General features: G+C 36.9%; 1 protein-coding gene across 3 annotated transcripts in view; it reads left to right on the forward strand.

Annotated features, from left to right (window-relative positions):
* Positions 1-10,119, forward strand: part of LOC135071186 (bifunctional heparan sulfate N-deacetylase/N-sulfotransferase) — a 122,754-nt gene extending 112,635 nt beyond the window's left edge. For all 3 annotated transcript variants that reach the window (XM_063964955.1, XM_063964952.1, XM_063964953.1), the window contains 3 exons: positions 6,408-6,524; positions 7,511-7,693; positions 8,048-10,119. In XM_063964955.1, coding sequence (XP_063821025.1) covers positions 6,408-6,524; positions 7,511-7,693; positions 8,048-8,270 — 523 coding nt within the window. In that variant the 3' untranslated portion in view covers positions 8,271-10,119. The remainder of the gene's footprint in view (positions 1-6,407; positions 6,525-7,510; positions 7,694-8,047) is intronic.
* Positions 10,120-25,827: the final 15,708 nt, after the last annotated feature.

Here is a 25,827-nt window from a genome sequence, read left to right on the forward strand (position 1 = left end):
GCTAGAAACATAAAAATTATGCTTTTATTAGAACACTATCAAATTTTCAACTTAAAAGTTTAAGTAAAAAAAAGAACTTCCATAGGTCCAAAACCATTTTAAAAACTGCGCCGTTTCCTGAACATTCATAATAATACAAAAAAACATGTACTTAATGGGCCACTATTTCCTGTAATCGGTCCACTAAAGTGGTAAGTCGGAGATTCCGTTACATGTTTTTGACTTTCTTAGAGTGAATTAATATTGGGAATCCTCTAAGTTTACATTACGTAGAACAGATTTAGAGCAGTAACTGGACAGAACATGTTTTTATTCTCAACGAGGAAGCTCTTGCCCTTCATCACACCTGGTGGAAACTGATGATTAGGCTGAAGGTGGAAGGGAACATCAACTACAGAGGAACTATGGCTTCCTACCTCCAAATGCCGGAATACAGTAATGCTATTAACATTATTGTTATAGTGACAGACTTAGGAAAATAGAGTTGCAGGCCAGGCAGACTTAGATCAAACCCTACCACCAACCAAACCGAGCAGAAAATTTCACCTCCACTGGGAATCAAACCCGGGACCTCTGAAGCTTACCTCTTACCACTTGAAGACAGAGGCATTTGTTACATTTTACTATTACCCTTGAAATACCTACTACAGTGAGAAGAAGAAGGAGGGATATTTGGTTTATGTTCATTAAAACTTACTTAAAATAACAATGTGTTCCGGAATTTGGAGGTAGGAAGCCATAGTTCCTTTGTAGTTGAAGTTCCCTTCCACCTTCAGCCTAATCATCAGTTTCCACCAGGTGTGATGAAGGGCAAGAGCTTCCTCGTTGAGAACAAAAACATGTTCTGTCCAGTTACTGCTCTAAATCTGTTCTACGTAATGTAAACTTAGAGGATTCCCAATATTAATTCACTCTAAGAAAGTCAAAAACATGTAACGGAATCTCCGACTTACCACTTTAGTGGACCGATTACAGGAAATAGTGGCCCATTAAGTACATGTTTTTTTGTATTATTATGAATGTTCAGGAAACGGCGCAGTTTTTAAAATGGTTTTGGACCTATGGAAGTTCTTTTTTTTACTTAAACTTTTAAGTTGAAAATTTGATAGTGTTCTGATAAAAGCATAATTTTTATGTTTCTAGCAAAACTTTTGTATCTTGAATCAAAGATAGGAAGGTGGTTATTTTTTTCAAACATCTGCAATTAATAACAAATCTGTCGAAAAAAAGAAATCTGAGAAAAGTCACCCCGAAAAAAAGATAAAAATGTTTAAAGCCTACTAGGTCACAAAATTTTAAAATATCACAAAATTAACTCTATCTCCTAAACTAAGCACAATCGTATAATATACATGGGGGTGATTTAGGTACACCTTTATGTAAGAAATCTAAATTTTTCTTTTAGACCTCACTGTTTTGGCCACCCTGTATACATAACACATCACATACACATTTCTTAAGATTAATTAAAGATGTGTTTGTAATAATATACGAGCAACATACGAGTCTTATATGTGCATGTTATTATCGCTTCGAATCATTCTCAGAATCAATCACGTGTACTCGTTTCAAACTAATGAGGGCTATCGTTTTAGCGCTCACCAGTTAGCGCCACTGTAGAGTAAGGTCCTGTCACTTGCTAGTAGCGAAGACAGTGGCGCCAAACTTGTGAGCGCTAATGTGGTAGGAGGACTATCGCATTTGCACTCATCAAGATGGCGCCACTGTAGAGTAAGGTCCTGTCAATCGCCAGGGGTGCCAACTGTTAAGTATAAAAACGATAGTCCTCATTAAGTTAACGCTCGAACAGCTATTAGAAATTTATTTGAATCCAAAGCGAGATTAGATTTCTCCCCGTTCATTTTAAACAAGGGGTAGGTATACGGGTAACTGCGATTTAATCCAGATTAAAACGTGAAATAATAATGTGACTGACTAGACGTTCACCTTTCTGCGTCGAAAATTTAATGCCGTCGACGTAATCGACGTATCGTTGGATCTTTATCGAATCGGTATCGAAAAACCGTTGCTTGATTCTTTTTTATCCTTAAATGCGATGAATAAGAAGCTTAATTTCCAACGTGGTAAGCTAAAAACAGAAAATATAAGATATAAGTAGCAAAAGTAAAAAAGAAATATTTTCATTACATGTAAAAAAAATATGATACATACTCGCAGGTTACGAAGCATATTATTTATCTACGCACAATCGCACATAGACTTGGATGAATATTAGACTCAAGACTTTCTCGTCTGAATATTGCATTATCTAACCCTGGGTTGCACCATCTTACTTTAACTATAACAAACGTCAAAAGTCTGTCAAACTCCATACAAAAAACGCCGGTTAATGTTATAGTTACGATTAAAGTTAGATGGTGCAACTCAGCCTAAATCATATTAAAAGATCATTTGATGTGTAAAAATGTGATGAAACGTATTTATATTCATTTAAGAGTCAACCTAAAAATAAATGAAGGCAATAAATAGCATATTCCATCCAATAAATACAGGTCTCCAAGGATACGCGAAGCCGCTAAAGTTATACTGCCAATGGACATGGCGCACAATTTTTGTTGAAGGTGCCAAAAAAAACTACAAAAAATTTGAATGAATACTGTATTTTTACTTTTTTGATATCTTTAAAAATGACTGAAATATTCAAGCTCAAAGTGCGTTCTTCCGTTAGGAGCGATTTTCCGCGCGGATTTTGAAAATGTGACGTAGTAACATGAAAAGCTGCATGTAAGATATTATCTGTGTACAATGGTTAGAATGGTTTGTAGGGGAGCCGAAGCGGGGATTTCGGGACTTACTAAAGCCTAGATGGAGGATACATGAAATTGAACTTCTGCTTCTTCATTGATAAAGACATAACATTTACCATACCTTATCATTTTGTATTCCATTTTCAAGTCACTTCTTTTTTCGCTTACTGTAAAACAAAACGTGGGATTTTTTTAAATCTCAGGTCTTTTGAACGCACCTCTGAACGATGTCTGGTTTTAATTTCTTCAGTTACTCCGTGACCATGGCGCTTGCAACAGTGCCGAAATATTGGAAACTCAAAACTAAGGTACATGGTAGCAATCCCGTCAGTAATAATAATAGGAAAATGTCTTGAAAAATAAGTAAAACGTATATTACTTTATGTAACTAATTTTATTATGTATCATACTTATAACTAATCACTTCATTCAGAACTAGAAAACGATTCCAAGGATTCCACTTTTCTTCAATAGATGAAAAAGGTATTTATTATAAATTGCTCTTCCACCATTTCAATTATTCCATCTTACATCTTACTTGATGAAATCTTTTTCAATTTTATTTACATGGTCATAACATTTTCACCATTCCTCTGCACCAATTTGTGAGGTACACCTGAAACCTCCGATAAAGCAGCTATTATAAGAATAATATTTAAAAAAACCCTTCTGACGCAGTTAGGTAATAAACTAAATGTATCAAATTTCACTCCAACTTACTGTCAACTCAACGACGCGCTTTAAAATCAAAGATTGACTTTAAATTATGCCTTATTTTACAATACACATAGAAAACAATATGACTTGCTTGAGCTTTTTCGACTTTTTCACAAAAATAACAAATAGGCATGAAGAGATTACAAAATTTCTGCAGCGACTGACAGTTCACTTGATTTACTTTGACAGGTGACAATAAATCCATAGACATTTGCCATATGAAAGACACACTTTTCCAATATTTTTGTTTGCCATGAGATTCTGGTACACCTATACCTATCATTTAATGAAAAGATAAACTAAATTTTTTCAGCACAACGAAAATCAGCTTTGGCGCGTAGCAATGCAACGTGACAACTGCAGTTCGGACTTCTTTATGCGTCCACTACACATACAATAAAATTCGAACTATCGCACATTTTTTCTATTTAATTCTTATTCAGTAAAAATGTTTCATTCAAAATTCAAAAGTTATTATCATATGACAGAACTTATGACCAGACTATGTACATTGAATAAAATATTTTTCTTTTTATCATCAAGCTTAGCAGTCTAATAAGTTACTATGACACTCGAGTTAATCCACATTCAGCACCATAGCCTCCCCTTCTACAAGGCCCTCTACAAATGTCAAAACGTCACTTAACCCTTTTAGCACCAGTTCTTTTGTTTTTGAGAAGATGTACCCAAATTTTTATATTAGATTATAGTCCAGTCGTTTGGTACAAATTAACTTGATTACCTGGAAAGTGTTCCGGGAGTTTTGAAAATTGGTGATTAAAATAGATTTCGCTATGCTCTCTGTTAGTCTGTTAGTTAAGTGTGATTGCCGCGCTCGTTGCGAAATTGGAAAAATGCTGCCTTACAGAAGATTTTTGATAGTTACATTCTTTCCTATTTCGTCGTTACAGCCAAATGACGTTCACTGCTGGACAAAGGCGAGAATCCTTTGGGTTTTCCATAGGTTTTTCATAATGAACAGTCCTGCGCTGCCCGCATTCAGGTTCTTCCCGCGACCTTTACCAGATCGTCGGTCCACCTAGTAGGAGGCCTGCCCACGCTACGTCTTCCAGCCCGTGGTCGCCACTCAAGAAATTTTCTGCCCCAATGGCCATCGTCTCTACGAGCTATGTGTCCCACCCACTGCCACTTGATTTTAGCAATTCTGCGTGCTATGTCGGTCACTTTGGTTCTCCTGCCGATCTCCTCATTTCTGATTCGATCACGCAGGGACACCCCGAGCATAGCCCGCTCCATCACCCTTTGGGTGACCTTGAGCCTTCTTATGAGGCCCATAGTAAGCGACCACGTTTCAGAACCTTAAACTTTCCTATTTATTTCACGACTAGCTTTTGCCTGCGGCTTCACCCGCGTGAAATTTAGTGTCACAGATCGGCATAAATTATAGCCTATATGTTAATCTGGGTTACAAACAATAATATTGTACAGTTTCAACAAAATCCGTTGAGTACTTTTTGCGTGAAAGAGTAACAAACCTGAGACACAGGAATCTTCCTAGTTCAGGTATCAACCCACCAACATTAATACTTTTTGTTTTTCCTGATTGTTTGTTATCATAATATTATCTGTTATGTTGGTGAGAAAATTAAATAAACATTACTTTACTTTATTTTAAACTTCCAGACATCCAAACTTTCGCATTTACCTATAATATTAGTAGGATACAATTATGTAATGTAGAAACAAACAAGACAAAAAAAATGTATACTTCAGCAAAGCGAATTTTTTTATACTTCAGCATATTTAGGACACCCGGCAGCGTGTCCTGCCATGATCAAAGAAAAAAGAACTCGCAATTTAGCTGGTACATTAATTTGACTGTTTCACAACTCTAAATCTATTTAACTTACATTACATGAAATTTATCACATTTATCAAAGCTTCTTAGCTTGTCTATGTCCCAAAAATTATAAAATGAAAAAATTAGTTGTCAAAAACCTTTTTTAAGGCGGATTTTTTTCAATAAGGCGGGCGCGCGCTCCGCTTTAAACGAGGTCACAAAATTCGGAAAGAACATAGCGAAATCTATTTATTCACCAATTTTCAAAAATTCCGGAAAACTTTCCAAGTAAAATTAACAAATAACTGGACTATTTACTCGTTATTGAGCACAGAGACACAAACTTAATTATTTTTCCAGAAAATTTATATTTAAGTGCATAAATGTAAAAATGGCTTCATATTGCACAAAATTGGCAATAGGTGGCATAATAATGGTTACTTTTTTAGCGCCTAGTTTGAAATGTGATTGAACGATGACAACTAACAACAGTTGTCAGTTAGGTAAAATTTTATTTTAGTTGAAAAAAAGACAAAAAGTGGTAAATGGGTTAACGTGCGGGGGCTGCAAAATCATGTTGTGACGTCACGCGCGAATATTGGAAATTTTTGAAAATTTTAAAAAGTCCGTAATCTTCTCGAGGCTCTATCTTCGGTAATACTGGATGGATTGAGGTGAAATAAAAACTAGTGTAATCTGTGTGATCTAAACATTAAATTAAGTCATAATTTAACTTAATATTACAACTTATGCGTGTTGTCCATTATAATATTCGTGATGCCCCCAGGGAAAATCACATCAAATCGTTAAGTAGTGACACAATTAATATAAGTTGTATTAATTCTGTAAATAAATGATGTGATGTTATTACATTCATGCACAAATCTATAATGAATAAATTAATTATTTAAGACAATTTCTGAAAGAAAATATACCTTACGACTGTTGCTCTCTAACCTAAATATCACAACTATTGTTGTTGTACAAGAGATCGTGTTGTTTTAGCCGGTGAAGGTTGAATTATTGCCACCACATTTTGAACTTGATGCAAATTAAAATAAGGTGTCATATATTATTTTCTTTAGCAGTTAGGAGGTTAAAACTATTGTTTTATTGTGCAGGGCGTACTCGTGGTACCAGCACATCCGCTCGCACGGCGACCCGGTGGCCAACAACTACTCGTTCCAGGCGGTCATCAGCGCCAACGACTCGGCGCCTAAACCGCTGAGGGACCTCCGGTAAGTTTTATTTATTCGAGGGTTTATGTACTTTTATTTTTCCCGTGTAATTTGTTAATTTGACTTCTTATAATATTTTCATGTGACAACCCGGGTAATTTGACTTTTGAACCGCTGCGCTAGTCTAGTCGAAAATACAGCGTGTCTTGTTTAATATTCATAGTCTCTTTCGGTTTTATGAAGAAGAAAAGGAGAAAGTAAATTCAATTACAACACCTTGACGTAAAAAGAATTTTAAAATGAATCATTATTATGTAATATTATTCGGGGCAAACATCGTGCGCTTTTACGAGCATCTAAAAAAAGAAATTGATTCCGCTCTTGACGGGCACCATGAATTTATTATTAGATAGCTATCGCGCCTGCCTTCAGCTTTGCGCTGTAGGATTAGGCAAGCTTACATTATAATCATTTTTCCTCTTTCGCTGAACTCCGCAATACAAACTTACCCGAAAGCGAGCTGTATGGAATATTTATCGCGCTTTGATCTAACATCAGCGGCCGAATCGTTTAACGCGCTCTGTAAATGGAAAGCAAATTTGCGTTCAATTTATCACTAGTCACTATCGATTACCGCTGTCAACCGGCGTGTTATGAATATTCTAAGTGAATATTAATGAATTATTTCGGTGTACAATTGTAAAATAATTTTCTGCATCATCAAATTTTAGTTATTGGCGAATGTAATCGTATTATTTGCTGTTTTGTGTTCAGTGAATGTTGGTTTCAAATCAAATTATACTTTCGAACATACAGGTGTACGTTTTGTTGATCCCGTCAAAACCAGTTCACCTGAAATTCAATCATACATAAAATTCAAATTATTAGGTAATTTATAAGTACCTACATTCTCCAAATACGTTCATATTACATGATACAAAAAAAAAACGTTTGGATGGATTGGCTCGCTTTTTAATTTTGTTGTCATTTCAATATCAACGGGTACACTTTAACATCGGGATATATCCACCTGTAATTTCGCACAGAAACCGATGTTTGAACCCGGGCAAGTACAGCCACTACCTGGAGCGCTGGCTAGCGGAGTTCAGCAGCCACCAGCTGCACATCATCGACGGCTCGCTGCTGCGATCCGACCCGCCCAGCGTCATGAACACGCTGCAGAAGTTCCTCAAGCTCGCGCCGCACCAGGACTACAACAAGCTGCTCAAGTGAGTACACAGCTTGTGACCATAGATCATAGACTATTCCGTGTTCGGGATTATTCCCACCTCTCGTTCCCACCGCTCCAACTCTAGTGTAACCAGGATCTTCAGCTTGGCCGCCAATAAAAACCCAACCACTGAAGGTCAAGTTTGTCCCGGGGGAAAGTTAACCTGTCATTGCACTTAATCAGAAGAACATAGGAGTTCGAAGTTAAGGTTCGACTTCCCTCCATTGCAAAGTGACCAAGGTTTAAGTAACCTTAAAGAAAATACCGGGGACGGTCCATCCCAAAAAAAAAGAACAGACCATTCCGTGTGTTAAAATAACTTGTCAACTACAGTATGTCTCTTCTTACACAGGTATGACGCGAAAAAAGGTTTCTACTGCCAAGCGGTAAGTAACGAACGGACCAAGTGCCTCGGCAAGTCGAAGGGGCGCGTGTACCCGCCGATGGACGAGGCGGCCGCCAAGTTCCTGCGGCGCTACTACACGCCGCACAACACGGCGCTGTCCAAGCTGCTGGTGCGCCTGGGCCGGCCCGTGCCGCAGTGGCTCAAGGACGAGCTCTCGGCCAACGGATAGCACATCTCGCGACGCCCGCGGTTGAACGCCACCAGGCTCGTCCGAGTCTGCCTCGTCGCCGCGCCTTGACCGGACCAAGGCGCGCCGACCCCGTCAGTCATAGACTCTGTGCGTAGCGCGTCTTACGCAACATTGTTTTCGAGTGTTTCGATGTGAGAGTATCTTTGTTGAAAATATCTTTGTCTATCGAATTCTTGTAATGTAATGTTTTGAAAAGTGATATTATATGACTTAATGTTCTCGATCTGTTGTTCGCGATGAAGATATATAATTATGGTAGATTTAATTTTACTGTCGTTTAGAATAGTGAACGATTCTGTGTTTGGACGCGGTTAGTTTGACTTTGCTTGCCTGAATCATGTTACTTCTTGGTCGTTGAAGTGGAGGGGAAATCCGGCAGCTTTTTTTATTTGACTGTCGGTTTAGGTGCTATTTGTTAGTAGTGTTGCAACTTGAACATTTCTCCAATAAATATATCTATATTGTATGTTTTATGTAAAATAATTAAGAAAATCAGAAGATGGAGCTTTATGTCAATGCCATACTTGCATTTTTCGTGTATGAGTTTTAATATAGCATTCTCATTCCACACTTGTACACGCTTATTGTTTTAGTGTTTCTTTGATTATTACAATATACGTACCTGATGAAGTTTGTAAATTATAGTTAATTTTGTACTTTTCGTATCGAATATTTAGAGCTAATTATTTAACAATTTCTACGTCTACCTGTGCCATAAAACGTGTATTACTAACGGCACTAACGCATTAACATTTTCATTTTATTTTATTAAAAATGCATTTTGAACAATTGACAAAGAGCTAGTCTTTTAATTTTAATGAATGACATTACTTAATGCAATTTTAAATTCTTATCCGATTAATCAAATATCAATGAGTTTAGTTCAGTTACCGTTTAGCCGTAAGAGTTTTTAATATACATATTAAATATATGGCGTTATATTTTAAATAAATGATATCAATGACACAATGAATGAATCATAAATGTATTTGGTATATATTTTGATATGGATGAATTTATCGGCGAGGTAACTTGGGTAAGAGAAAGATTTGTAAAGTGAAGATCACTATGTGACATTTTCTTATCCTTGTATAAACGATTTACAAATTTTAGTGAAATAATGTTATTGATGTTATCTCATAATTACACATTCAAATTTTACGTATGCGAAATCCAATATTAATAAAATATATTAAGATTATGACGAAGAAATTATTTTTCTCTAATTTCTCTGACGCTAATATTATATTAGGATAAGGAAATGTAGTAGATGTCAGTACTTAAACTTGTATAAAATGTTTTTTTCTCTCAAGAATAGAAAATACAAAATGTTGTATTACGAAATTTATATTATAATAGTGTTGATGTTTTGTAGTAAATTATTCAGTTAAATGATTAATTTTACGTTAGTTCAATTACGTTTTCAGTTGAATCGCTTATCTCATTGTGTAAACATGAATGTTCTGAACATATTGTGAAGTCGTGTATTACGTAGAGAATGGCCTTATTTACGAAGTTTTTACGTGAGCTGTGCTGCAGTCGACTTGTTACACGCAGTCTGCGCGGGCGCACGTGACGTCACAGACGGCTCGCCCGAGTGTGCCCGAGTGTTCCTGTGGAACGGTTGTGTTTTCTTGGCAATAACAATAGTTATGTTAACTAGTTCGCCCGAACTGATGTCCACATAATCGTTAATTTGATTCGAAACATTGTTTTAATATTACGTATCCGTAAATATTTTTTAACGATACAGCCAATGACTGCTCTTAAAATGTGTTCTTTATAAGAAATTAATACATCACTTATTTTATTAAATGATTTAAAACTATGGCCGTTGTTTTTCTTCCGACAATCCCCAATAAGATGTTTAGAGGAAAACGTAAATTATAGTATAACGGTATACACGGAAGGCATCTATTGTGCCGTCAGAGCCCGCTAAACTGCGAGGCATTTAGAGGAATTGTGGCCGTCGTTATCCGCATATCGGCAATATTCGACTTGCCGTGCACCCGGCAACTGCAGCTCTCGAGAAATACAATCTAACCGCTCCGAACATCTTGAAAAATGTATTACCCTCGTACCGTATTGTTCGATACGATCCGCTCCGCGAAATACTTTACATGCAGCTATAATTTTCGATTTGAATGGGTGCATCCGTAAACAAAGTTCGCTGAAAGCCGTAGACAAAATACGAGTGAATAGGTAAGTGAAGTTCGTGCTAGACTCGGCTAACTCCTTTTATTCAGTATTTTACTATTCGCGTTTTAAGACTCCGCCTCTCTTCCTTGAGAGTTAAAAGAATTTCAGACTTGAAAATTTATTGTTATTATATAAAATGGCGTAAAAGTGTTTGCGTGCGCTGAAGTAAATTTAAACTGGGATAAGCTTTATAAAGAACTGGAAGGAGAATAGCAAAAAATCTTAATCACATCGTCACACCCGTCATCGTTTATGTTGGAAAATGTAATAAAAGTCGGCTAGTTGAACTCCGGTTGAGTAATAAATTTGCATTCAATGAATATAATTGGATCCCGTCGATAAGCGAAGGGAAGACTCCACCCCACGCTTCATTTGCTTGCTGATCGTAGCCGGGATGGTCGTGATGCCATTATTTCACTTGAAATTGCTATACTAATTTTAAACAATTCTAGCATAATTTGGATCGAGAGAAAAATTTTATGTGACCTGAAATACTTACATAATTTCTACCACATGATATTTGTGTGCGATGACTTCCTCATTTCCTAAGATAGATCATTAATTTTCTCACGGGCTGAAATTGTTACAGCTACGCTTAGTATGAACTCGATTATTATTTACCTATATTTCAAGCATTCGTCAACCACGAGATATAAGCCCGCAATCAATAGCTCAATAATCAGAACAATGTAAATAGGGCAATTATACACCATAATTATTTGGTTCACTAATAAATTCATGGTAAATTGGCGTCGAGTGTCGGCTCTGGCTCTGGCGATCAAAACTGACATGACCCGACTCGATCAGTTGAATAATCAGAACAACGTTTCGCGACCGAGCATAAATCAATCAGTCCTACCCACTTAACGGTTCGTTCCCCCCATTGTGCCCTTAACTGGACAAGTCTTCATTAGTAACCCTTAGCTTTCCACTGTATGACTTTAATCCCCGTTTGGGCTTTGATGATACAAGCGAAATCCGACAGCAATACATTATTATCTATTCCATTAGGAGAATAAAGGCTAGTTTGAAACCCAAACGCAAAAGGATTAAATACTATCTCTGACTGAAGCTACTGAACCCAAAATGATATGAAAGTTTTCTGTAGGTATAAAATAAAGAGGTTTATCTATAAAATATTTCATTAGTCTTTAAAGCCTTAGATATCATTACGGGTTGGATTGTACTTTTTAGTTTAATTCTTGTTAAGCTATTTTGTGATAAATACTTAGGACTGAAGATTCTGAAGCAGTAACGTAGTACCAAATCCGGTATCTAGCAAGAAACTGTATTCAATTTATTGTAAGGTCATAAAAATAACTCAGTTTTCATTCATCTAAGACTTTTCATTTTATAAAAAGGAGTTAATGTTCCTAAAAATAATAAAAATAAATTGAAATAAAGCAATAATAAAAAATAAGAAACGTTAAAAGGCTCGTCTAATAAATCTGTCGGAATTTATGAATAGAAGCAGTTATTAAACGGGGAATATAAAGCGAACCGTGGTTTTACATAAAACGATATTAACTCTTTTTCCTGCCGCAATAAAACTTCCCCGTGAGATGCACTGGTGCGCATTTGCATCACCCAATTATGGGAGGGGATATTACGTGACATTACTAACGTATCTATTTCCACTCGAGGTGCAGACGAGATATTTTGCCATTTTATGACGTGACGGCGGCTCTGGGCTTTATTATACAAAGACCGATATCCCTGTACCTCTCCATATAAAGTTAGCAAATAAAATTGCATCTTACTGGGTGGAAATAAGGTTGCTGGGGGAAAACCCAGCTGTAGCACATTTGCCGGTCGTCGCGTGTTCCCGAGTGCTCCTGATTTGTTAGTGCAGAGCTGATAACGCGATTTTGATGAGCTCCGGGTTACTCTGGCCTGAGATTTATATCGTTTTTACGGTTCAAAAAGGAAAACATTAAAAAGAAAAACTGAAATCTATGTTGGTAGGTACGTAGATTACGGTGAGAGATTTTCTTTTTTAGCATCTTCTCTATCTAAGTACTTGGTCCTTGTTGTATAGCACTTGGTAAATAAAATCTTCTTAATAATTTAGCGGGAAATTAGGATAATAATGATAGATCAAAAAATTATAGGGAATTAACAAGGATAATTTTCATTTTTAACGGTGCTATCAAACTACGAAAGAATGCCTGAAAACTGTATCTAGGTACTTAACTTACCCAATTCCTACTTATCAACTCGAATTATTATTATTTATTATTATTAACTATCCAGCAGTAAAAGAGGAGTAGGCTTTACAAAATGCCCATTTGGCGCGGATTGAGGACTCTAATCAACAAGACCTCCTTTGCTTGCACAAACTTCACAGCTTCATATCACAATCACTGTAATAGCGCTTAGCTCAGGATGTAACTAAGTAGGATGATGTGACGTACCTCGCGGCAATCCTCGGTGGAAGGATGTCCGACAAACAATATCTAAGTTTGTGTCGCTTTGTCGTAATATTTGTCAAGGCTCCAAAAGCCCGACGGAGTTGCGACTTCTCCGGCTTATTACTATTTGTGCTGCCAAGATGAGTCTGCTCCCGTCAGGATAGCTGCAAAACTATAGCTCTTAAAAGTATGTTAGAGCGAAACTACTTTCTCCTAGACAGAGTTCTTTGGCTTAAATGGTTTGGCACCGGATTCAAAACGCGTGTTGTTGCTTCAGTCAGTCGATTTAATTTGTTATTGCTCTTGGTTAATACTGACTGCAATTTGTTAACCTGAATTACGTAAAAATGACGTCCACTGCTGGACAAAGGTCTCCCCCAAGGTTTTCCACAATGAACGGTCCTGCGCCTCCCGCATCCAGGCTCTTCTCGCGACCTTTACCAGATCGTCGGTCCACCTAGTAGGAGGCCTGCCCACGTTACGTCTTCCAGCCCGTGGTCGCCACTCGTGAACTTTTCTGCCTTTGTTTGTTAGTTTTTTCTTTGATTTCAGCAATTCTGCTAGCTATGTCGGTCACTTTGGTTCTCCTGCGGATCTCCTCTACTTTAATTAACTACTTATTCAGCAATTATTATGTAATCTGTGGTACTTAAGAGCAATGTTAGTGTGTAAATCGGATATTGAAACTGGTGGAAAAATGTATCCATATGAAAAATTCGCTTTTTCGTGTATCGGTACGAGCTGTGTCTCGAAATGAGCGGCATGTGTTTACGTCAATGTAAGTAAGAATAATGGGCACACATAAATCAGTGGCATCTTCACGTCGTTTTGAATACTCACAAAAGATGTCACCTCTTCGGAGTGAACGCAATTCAGTGAGAGGAGTAACCCCATTCGTTACGTCTTATTTATGTGCGCCCACAAGTTTCTAAACAAAGGAAAAGGGAGCTATAGCCGCACCTCCAGGCTTTGCTCGGTTTGCGATACTTTTCGTACACAATATTGCAGTACCTAGTTACTTTTATCAGGATTTTGGTTCTCAGGGTAGGAAGGAACTTAGTAGGTACTTTAACTACATTAAACTACACACTTACTTAGTGTACAAAATGAAAATTCATTTTAAAATAGTAAAATTACTGAAAGTTAAGATTTTATTCAAGTTATTTTTATTATTCTACAGGAAATTCCGCCGCCACAGTTCTTTGTACTTGCCCATAAAAGAAAAAGAGCTGAAACGAACAACGAATCGCATTCTGTTGCAAGCAGTTAACAGTCGACAAGTGAACAACTCAGTCTTGGGCACAGACATGTCTTGGGTCTTGAGCCCTCTCCGTTGAATAGGTAAGTGATTTTGTACGTTTACTTATTTAGATTTATTGTTTTTTACATCACCTCTGTTCTTATCTAAATGTAGAGTTTCTTTTCTCTATGACTTGACTCAATAGCCTCAGGTGGTGTTAAAAAACAATACTTAGATATCAAACTTTTTGCTTAGTTTAAACCTATATCGTGTACAATCCTGGCAATCGATCAATATTGGCCGATTAGTTGTCGTTGCGACACTAAAAATTCGGGCACATTTCATACCGACCGCCGACTCGGCGACATCGCCAAACCACTGCGGTCTGCGTGTCGGTCGTTCGTTAACACGGGCACTCGCTCATGTTTGGTTTCAATAATGCACACATTGTGGTCTTCGAAAAAACGCCTGTGTTAAACCTATAGGGGTTTAATTTTGCGACACGATAAAATAGTGATTAAACGAAAGTTTGCTTGGTCGATAATTTTAACTAACTTTTGAATGTTAGTCGGTAGTCACCCTAGACATCTACTGGTATTCAAAACTCGATGTGTATGTATCGGTAATTGCTTGTTTTGGTTTTCTACGCCCAAAAATGTAGGATACAAAACTTTTTTGAATTTACATAAACTAAATTCCCCTAGTGGAAAAGGAAAGAATATTTTATTGAAACATTTAACAAACATATTTTGAGGCAATAGTTCAGTTGAAAAGTTATGATGAAGCCGAGTAGCGACGTCATTGCGCGGAAAGCGACCCGGCGCAGTTGCCAGCCAACTTTATTCCATCGCTGTTTGGATTTTATAATATCTCAACGTAGTACCTAGGTACACCACAGTCGTATTACCTGCATAGTATACATACTTTTCCTACCAATTCTCTCAGATGCTGAAACTGAATATAACAAAACAATCCGTATTTCACGAATAGATACTGGTACCTACTATTCTTTTAAAATAAACAAAAACCAAACTTTAGGCTCGCCCGAAATCCCTTATTTTCTCTTTTCGCATTTTATGAGACCTAGCTACGATCTCGGCCATACAATAAATTGATTTTGTGGAATAATTTTGTGAGTCAAACATTGTTTAAGAAAAAGGGCAATTTTTCGGGTCCCTCACTGAAGGGCGGGACTCTTATAAACATCGGGGTTCTGGCAAACTGCTGCTGGTGCCGTAATCTCCCGAAAACATAAAAGCGTATGAAAACTTTAGTGTCCAATAAATTCTGCCAATACAGACGAGGACCGCGGGATACTTTGGTGAATGGCGTGTTAGCTTAACTCGCTGCGACACAGATTGGCGGCTCGGCTTTTTTGTCACTGTATGGTCAACACAACTCGCGAGCGTGTTACTTACATCAAGTTATACTTTTCAATCATGCCTCTAACATTAAAATAAAATCAATTCTCCATAAAAACTTGAATTCAGGGATTCAGGTTCAATTATTGCGATCAAATACCTGCCTTGTTCTGCAATTCTGCATAATAAAAGTTTTTTCCTTTGAAAAGTAAATAATCATCTTTAATCCAGATCCAATGATCATCTATAAATTGGTTCTCAACCATGAAAACTCCACTAGGTGTAAAATATTTTTCTAATGATAGTATGAATACAAAAGAGTCAAATTGCGACGTGTACTTATTTGGCGGGCACATCCTGGCACATCAAAGCCCATTTACCCAACCAACGCGTGAATCTAAGCCTTATTTATCCTTAATGACGCCTTCCTGTAACGATTAGATTTCCTTAATTCATGTGAGTACGAGTACCTATAAGATTTTTATTACCTACCTATGTTATCTAAATAGACATTAGACAATACTTAGTACTGTCCAAGTTTTTATAAGAAAAGGGAATAAAATAATTTATTTCCTAGAGAAATGCAACGTAAAAAGTCCAGCACGTTGATGGAGACAGAATTTTTTTATGTTTGTAAGTAGGTATTTTAGTTTTAATACGAAATAAGCTACTTCTGATAACTGTACGTACGCGTATGAATCCGGGGTCGGGGCAAATAGGTGGTCTATTTGCCTTTAAAGTCAAAATGATATATCCAGTAGCAGAGCGCACGGCCGTCAGAAATTCACCATGATTTCGTTTGCGAGCACATTCAAGCACTCTCTCACTCGTCAGTGGCATCATTAAGCCAAATATTTCCCTTCAGCCGAAACCGGCGACTGTCCGGGTGTCGGACAGCCGCTGCGAACCGTCGAACGTCCGACCGGCCGGCTATTAATTACGCCCCGATCTAATTAGCCCGCGCGATCAATCGGCGCGCACTGCCGATCATTTGCATAGTGAAGTGTCCTTATTTTTAGAAAGTATAGGTACTTTTATAAAACCATAATAGGTAAAAAGATATTACTAGCCAAATGTCTCTAGATCTGTTAAGTAAACAGTTCTATGAAGTCACTAAAGATAAAAAAAATATTTTTATCCAAATTGCACTTGACAAGCGCTCATTTCTCCCCCTACTAATTTAGATATTTGATATTCATATCCGGAATAATGCGACAGTAATGTGACGTAGGTACGAATACGGACAAGATATTTCGTCAAACTTATTATTGTTTGCTGGAGTATAACCTCGTTTTTATGGAAGGACGAATTCGAATAGCAATTCCCCTATTCGTCCAATCGAACAATGTTCATGTCACGTCACACGCTTGGTTTAACATTGTCGTTGTTCTCTCATTAGCTGTTACCAGTTGTTACGAACATTTACACAATAGGACTGTATTTGGAACGAGAGGAAACAAGTTATCAAACACATTATGGGAAATAGACGAACATTTCAGCAATAGTTTCCATGTTATTGAATCCATCGATACAAATCAGAGTAAATGCAACTAGCAATGTTTTTACATTTCAGTGGTAAACTTTTTCATGGAAAAATCGTATCGAGTGGACCGATCTTTTGTCCGGGACCACAGATGCTTCCGACATCGAGTATTAACTTGTTGACCACAAACAGCTTGGTGTTTCCTTAACCTTAATAAATGCGATTGGGGGCGAAAAATGTTTTGTAGCTAGGCCACGCTAGGCGTAGGTACAGTTCACGTACAATTTCAATTTTGCGAATAAATAAGCTGACTGACATTTACATAATATAGCTGAGGTCCCTAGTGACGTGACCTTTTGTAATGTAGAGACTATTAACACAGACAGTTAAGTAACATTCTGTTTCTTTAATTTTAATCAATTTTAAATGTTACAAATTCTATTGGCAATGGCTGTACGGGATTATAAATTACTAGCTTTCCGCCCGCGGCTTCGCTCGCGTGGAAATTTGTCTGTCAGAGAAAAATTTTACCGCGCGCGTCCCTATTTCAAAATCCGGGATAAAACCGCCTTTCATCAAAATCGGTTCAGTGGTTTAGGTGTCAAAACAAGACAGACAGACAGAGTTACTTTCGCATTTATAATATTAATATAGATATAGATTCCCACCCCTCGTTGTAACTTGTGTCATTAACCAGGCCAGCTAAAAAGTTTTGAAACTAACAATAAACCACAACGAAATTAGTCAAAAAAAAGAGTGGTTGAAGTAGTGAACTGTACCTAAAAATGCCTACACCATATAGGATTAGGGACGTGGTATGAGGCTAGCGACAGTCACGTCCACCAATCTGTGGCCGCGTGAGTTGACCGTGCAATATCAAAGGCTCCCGGGCCTGGCGAATATCGGATTCACTGCGAATTTGCGTATGACGGATATCGTACAGATATTTTAAGGCACATCCCTTTTCCTGATTAATATTTCCAATAACTGGCACATGCAGGTACCAAAGTTGTATCAAGGATTTTTAAAGTATTTTACTTAATTTATTTACTATACATAATTGTGTCCAGAAATGTCTACGTATCATCAATGGTATCATGTTATTTCGTATCTCGATTAATAAGTTTAATTATGTGCGATACAACCCAGAGTAGAGAGTATTCATACACCTAATATTCTTTTCTCCTACCAATATTTTTTCATACGAAAATAACACTTCTGAGTAAACCTGATATCATTAATTTGCTGACATCCCACCGGTTCCGATTTGTTTCGCCTCAACTTTTACTTATGCACATTAATGAGAGCTACCATTAGCGAGTCTGACAGGCATAGTTAATGCTCAATGCGTGCAAGCGCAGCTCTCGATGCCATTTGTAATTCAATTATGAGTAGTGGAGAGCACAGTCTTGCGACAACGCTTCGGCCGCCGGTCGCAATAAAATTCATGAGACTCTTGTTACATTCATGAGGGAATTGGGAAAAAATACTGTGTAAATACGTGGCCAATATACGCTCGATGTAGATTTTACGACGGGCCCGCAACGATTTTAGCCCCGATTTTTTAAATGTTAAATCCTTTTACAATATCGCGCTTAAAGTGGAACCAATGAACTGTGTTAACGCGAGTCCATTACTAGTTATGCTTTTTAAATAAAATTGTTCGTATCTACGTTATTGATATCTCAACAAGTGGGTATTAATATGTGATCAACGCACTCGTTTAAGAAAATTTACTTAAGTAGTCATTGTTAAATGAAACCACTGTTCTGAAAATTAAATTAAATCTTCGTCTTGAAAACAAATGAAATCCACTCGTTTAATTCTGCATTGAGCTTTTCTATGTTACTCTAGTAGTTAGTAATCTAGTTTCAGTGTACAAAAAATAGTAGCGCTGAAGAAAATAATAAAACCTTCGTTCCTAGCGTAGCGCGGCCAATTCCGTCCGTAGCCCGTAGTAGAACGCTACGTGCTACGGCCAAAATGGCGACGAGGGAGCTGTCCCTCGCACGAGAACGAGGTGCACGTAAATACGCTTCGTTGACGAACGTGCTAACAATTAGTTTAACAAAAGTTTAAAACGGACAAATCTACACCTAGACGCGACTAATAAAAAAGGAAAACATTTTAAAGCCACGAATTTGTTTATAAAAATAAATCTTAACATCAACATGGAAAGTTTATGAAGTTTCACGTCATGTTCAAAGTTTCGCCAATCATACTTAGATCATGCTATAATAAATCAGTATATCTGAGTATACTTACTAGCTTATACATACTCGTATTCCAGAGTGTTTAGTAAAAAGAGACCATCAAAACACCTACATTTAAATACCAGTATTTTGACAAAGTGTCGTCTACTATAATACCCAACAGTAATAATTATGGTCACGAACGACAGACATACTATTTTTTACCCGACTGCGTCGGAAGGAGGGTTATTTAAGTAGATTAATTTGCAAACCTACATTTCAAACTTCAAAACTAATTTATCCAAGTAGGTACGTACCTAAGCTATGTAAATCCAATTTAAACAAAAATCATAGTTGACGCTGTTTCTGCAAAACCGAATAAAAATGTTATTTTAGAATTTTCGTCATCATGAGAACAATTTTAATTCTGTTTTGAGGGAATGACAGTATTTTTATTCCACTAACTTTCAGTATTTGGCTGAGAAGTTAGGTACCTTTTCCCGGCCAAAATTATTGTAAAACACTGAAAATTCTTGGGAAAATGTGATTTACGGCTATGAAAATAATATTGTGTAGGTAGCTCGGACTTAGTTGTACGGTCACAGGCGAAGTTTTATGAAATTGCTTCATGTTTTTATTATTTCCCCGCCCGCGCCTGGTAACTAAATTTATTGCTCTTAACGTATTTTAATTATAGAGGATTTACATTTTTGGTTATTTATTACGGACGGGACAGTTGTTTGAAGTAGATTAATTGGCGTTGTTTTAATTAGACAACAGTCCACAAACTTAGTACAAGATCTCTTCAATTTTCTTTTTTAGCACATAAGATTATCCATTTTTGTAAGAAATAGCACCAATTTACAACTACATACTATATTATATTCCAGAGTACCTACTTAGCTTTATCTGAGGTTAACCATATCTACTGCAAAACCTACATTTTACAAACTTAGCATTCATTAGTGGCCTTACTTATGCAGTATGTAATGTTTTAATATGTATCTTCTTAGGTAACTGTAACAGTATGTACTCTACGTGTTCTGGGTACGTTCCGATATGAGATACTGGAGCGGGGTAAACTTGTACAAGGTAAATACAAATTAAGGGGATAAGTTCGCAACTACTCACGCATACAAACTACGCTGATCCTAATCTACGAGCGACTGTTACCGACTCACTAGTGCTGAGGTTTTAGGATATTGGTATTTGATGTCGAATAATAAATAATAATGTGTTAGATAGCTTTAAATTGTTCCTGATAATATCAGTGAACTGGCCCTACGGTTAGTAATCACTGTATTGAACTATCACCCAAGCCCCTAAAAACAAAGCAAGTCTGAAAATTACGTCCATGCCTCTACATAGAACCACTCGAAGGACTCAGAACCGTTACGTTAATGGCATGGTATTCCAGTGCCATATTATTGGTAGGCTTGGTATCAGCCGCCATAGGCAAGCTTTATGATGTAGTATTTCACATAAAAACTTAAAATATAAAATACTGTTAGATAAAGAGGATACTATTAATTTACTTTCGGCAATTTGGCTTTAAAGCGCACTTTTAGAAATAAATTAAATTACACGAATATTTTTAGTAATTGACTCAAGTATTCTATGACTTAGTTAAAGGTTAGTACGTAATTTTTAGTTTTGATATAAAACAGATTCCCTTCAAAAAGCGATCATTAACAAGCAAGTGGTTAGAAGTGAATTACTTAGGCTGGGTTGCACCATCTTACTTTAAATTTGACAAACGTTAAAAATCTGTCAAACTCCATACAAAAAACACCGGTTATCGTTATAGTTATGGTCAAAGTTAAGTGGTGCAACTCAGCCTTAGTCTAGAAATAAAACACAAAAAAGGTTTTTGAAATGTAATTAGTGTGCTTTCTCCTTGACCTAGATATTTAAAACAAATATTTTACAACAATTTTCTCTAAATACCTGTCCCAAAATTACCTACTTACACATTAAACATATTTTAGGGCATGTTTACCCAAAATAATTGCTCTAGTTTTTGTACTCTCTGTAGATATTTGCTACAGAGAATTTCATACAGAACAGTAAACAGTAATAAGAGCTTTTTTCCAATAAATAAAATACTGGAGCCCTATGACTGTGTACACTATACATACTTATAAGTATTTGCTTAAGTAAGTTTGACAATTCAGACATGAGCTAGGGTCCACACATGCCCGCATCGGACTAGCATGTCAATAGTCCTAAACTTTCGAGTTTGTCTAGCACTAGTTAGTCCACAAATTATCTAAGTTACTACTAACTAATATTAAGTTCTACATATAAAACCCGTAACTCAAACAATAGCCGTACGTTATCTACGTAGATAATCCGAACTAGTATGTTAAGTAAATTTTAAATCTTGATATTATAGTATCAATAAATAAAGTTATGTTTCTGTACAGGAAAATGTAATTATGCTTCGACTTGATTTGTTGTACCTACTAGGCTTAAGCACATTCGTATTACAAAACAGAGTTCAAAACTTGATTCAAACACATAGATTCTGTCTTGTGATAGGTCTTAATATTGAACACTTATCAAATGTGCTGTCTGTATTTCACAGCCTCACAGGGTATGTATGTACAACAGCGTTTGCTTCTCTGTATTGCTTTAACGAGATATCGTAACCTGGATCAATGTATCTGATAATGACTTTTGAAACTACGTTTATCAGGTCATGCACAGAATAACGCATAATTATCAATTTATTGAATCCCTTTGTGCTTTAATGATTACCTGGGTCTCTGTTTTTGGAATTAGGTTCAGTTAATCATGCTTACACGCTTCTTCTCAGCACTTGCCAAATGTTGGTCTCGAAGCGCTGGTAGGGTAAAAAGATTATGAGACATGTAGAGGCTCCTTAAGAGCAAAATATTTGACGATTTGTAAGCACTATTTAATAGTCTATACAAATTTAAATTACATTTTGCAATTGCTTTTATACTTACGTCTAGTAAATACCCACCTAGTTATTTTTGAGAAAGTTCCATGAGTTATTTTAGGACACCAAGGTTCTGTAATCACTATTTTGATGGTAATAATCAATTAGGGTAAACCTGCAATCAGAAGTAATAATATTCATATACCTCTACCTACCTTAGGTGGCATTCATTGGATAGCTATTTCTGTATGCACGTAGCATAGCATGGCGGTCAACGATTCAATCAATTAGCGAGTCTGGGCGTACGCATTTCCTGCCCCACGTTTCATCCCAGTTTCAATTTCGGAACTAACTCTAATTTCCAAACTCGCAAATTACAAGCAGCAGGCCTACCGCATAAATCCAACCTTTTCAAGTTAATAAAAATGATTTAAGCACGCATTAAAAGGATCTTTCGCCCACTGAGAACACGGAATTTATAATGGTAATAATTTCGACGATTGTCCCGTAATTGCGTACCAGAGATACATATAGCAGCAAATAGACGATGCAAAAGGACGTTTGTGTCCTATCTTCAAGGCAGTAAGGGTTAAAATGGACACGATAGTTTGGAGGACGATGATGCTACTGTTAACGATGCCTTTTCCAAATGTGACAGTTTGAGCTTGGCTTTTTAACCGATTTCTAAATATGAAGAAAAAAAATCTATATTTATCTAAGCTTTCAATTCGATTTCGATTTTTTTTTCATTCTTAATTACTTAGTCTAATAACTTAAGTTAAACATAGCTAAGTATAAGTACCTAAACTAAACTCAACAGGTCTGCACCCTTCGATAACCCCATCACGATATTTAATCTTAGCTTTGCCAGTTATACATAGGCATATGGAACAGACAGTCAAACGAATCCGTTTACATCTGATACACAAGTATTTTCAAGGAATATAATGATATTGCTAAGTTTTCAGTAAAAGACAGTGTTGATAATAGATACGGAAGCAATGTGAGTATAACAACATACCGATTCTATTATGGCTTTGTATTGAATATTGACGGGATAGTAAACAAGTCTCTCAAAGTTGAGACTCGTATTTTAACCACTAGCTACATTAAATCCTCCACTTTCATTCATGAATAGGCGAGTACAGCAGCCCAGGCAACAAAGGCAACACCTTTTTCTCGTTTTCGGCGCTTATTAATCTCGGTTTAAATTCCCACTGAGTGGCTCTTACGGAGTTGTTTGGGCTATAAGCCGATCGGCACTTTCTTCCGCCCACTCAAAAGTTTCTTATGTACCCACCTAATTGCCTGTAATATTTTAATAAGCTCTTTGGGCAACATTTTCTCTAACTCCAATTAGTGGAGCTACGAACGTTTATTTTACAGAAAATCTATTAAATCTTTTAAGTGAGTGGGGATCGGAAGTTACGGATACTGTTAATTAAATTTATTGCTGCGATAATAGGTAGGTTAGCACTAAGTTCATAAAGTGAATAAATGCCGTAAACAAGGTCAAGTGGATGGATAATGTTTGAAATGAGACAATGTTGTCTAGTGGAGGTCACAGCGCCAAATATGCCAGTTCCCATGCCGTATAATATAGGATATAATAAATAATAACTAATGAAAAGAAATTATCATATATTTATTAAGTATCAGTGATTGATTTCTTTAAGTTTTTTCACTAAACCAAACGTTAACGTTGCGCAAGCATAAATTGCAGACCTGAAATGAATACTTATGTAGATTCCGAATCTGGTGTTTTCCCTAATTTTACGACTTAAATACAGAAATTCAAAATAAAAATCATCTTGGTTGATTGAGAGGTCTTGTGAAACTCGAGAGCTTAAAAAATCTATTACATAATGAACAACTCGGGCTTGAACTGAAGACGCTGTTTTATCCAACATGTACGTAGGGGAAGCCCGGGCAGCACGGATACCTTAAGAAAAGTGGCAAAAAAAAAAGTTCCAATTAGGTATCCATTTTGCCCGACCCCCCTGGGATGGATTTCAAATTGACAAAAAGTTCACGCACGTATTGTTATGGTGGAACTATCATGGCGTGGCTAAGCTGTGTTGCTGTTTTATAGACCCGCAAACGTTCAGTAGCGCCATGTGTGGTAGGTTTTTAGTAAAATCGAGTATTCATCTTACCCACCCTATGCTTCTTGCCCGGGCTTCCCCTACTTAGGTACAGTCAGTATACAGCCAGGCATTTATTGAGAATATTCGAAATATATTTCGAATCTGAATTCGTTGGTTTAATTCCCTCATCAGCTGTCTGATGCGAAGGTAATTTACTGCCTCGTTTCGTGTTTTAATTATTAAGGGGTTTATGGCTCCAGATTTATCCTCATGTTTCTCATTTTTCTTTTATAATTATTTTTAAAACAAAATTGGCAGCTAATTAACAATGATTTACGAGTATGTACGTTCGTGTTAATGACTGAAAAGCTTGATTAACATATTTAATGCTTTCCGCAGATACAATAAGAGTTAAAGTACGAGTATGCTAAGATTTTCTCTTTTTAATGTTTTGGACAGAAGTCCTTTTCTATTCCTCACTAATTGGTAGTATATGTCTACACCGATGGAATATTAGTTTCCCTTCCACCAAATTCCAGACCTAGTTTTCCAAAGGCAACTTCGGATAGTACCTAATTAGCTGATCCGAAAGGCGTTTCTTTCGTGGACAAACGAATAGACGTAGGCAGGATTTTCATTTACCTCGGCATCTTTTCGATTCAATCTGTTACTTTGCACCGAACGGGAGTAATTTGAAGGTATCTTCGCCAGATATCAGAGTTACGGCTCGTTCAGAGGAGCAAGGCTCACTTTATCGGATTTATTTAACGGTAGTATGCTTGAGTACCTGCACCTGGAAAACTATATGCTCGAACATTTTAATAATTATTTTTTGTTAAGTTGCATGCATCTGCGACTGACCTATATTTGTAAGGTACCTACTTGAAGTAAAAATCAGTGCAATTAAAGTATTTGGCAAACAAACGTCTCTTAATGAAACCCATCAACGGTTAATACGACGCAGTTGACTGACATCAAAGCTTTACATTGATCCTTCGAGCCGGATATACTGTTCTATAAACACAAAACCGAATTTTTTTACTGACTATAAAGCTGAAAATTTGAAACACCCAGACACACTTAACTAAAGACCCGTACCATGTATTACATAAATGCATCATCTTAAGTAATGGCACGGGGATAGGCACCGGCGACGTGTCAAATGCAATCAGGGCGCCCAAAGACCTCTGCTAATTACTTTACCTAAAGCTGCGCGCACACTAGCGCCGTAATGCGCCAACTGCTTGCGCCTAACGAGGCGTCGATCGCATATTTATCGTGCTAACGGCTTTGCTATAAATGAACTATACGTCTTTGACTTAATCTCTATTAGTGAAAACCGCATTAGAAGCCACTCGTAGTTAAAAAGATTATGCTACACCTAGACAACTGGTCAATGTTTAGAGAGATATTCTTTATTTTACAGGACATTTTCAGGGGTAAAGTACAATATTGTTAAATTGCAAAATTGACCATTTTTTTTTAAACCAATAATAACCAGTTTTGCGCTCACGCATGCGATCTATGAACCCGCTTGACACACCTAACGAATGCGTAACAAAATAGAGCAAATATTTGCAAGAACACAACAGAACAATGGATGCTTTGATGTCGACTCGTCCCAGGAGTATTTGCATATGCCCTTTTTCATGAGAGCT

The sequence above is a fragment of the Ostrinia nubilalis genome, chromosome 4 (assembly GCF_963855985.1).
Source record: "Ostrinia nubilalis chromosome 4, ilOstNubi1.1, whole genome shotgun sequence".
NCBI classification, from domain to species: Eukaryota; Metazoa; Arthropoda; class Insecta; order Lepidoptera; family Crambidae; genus Ostrinia; species Ostrinia nubilalis.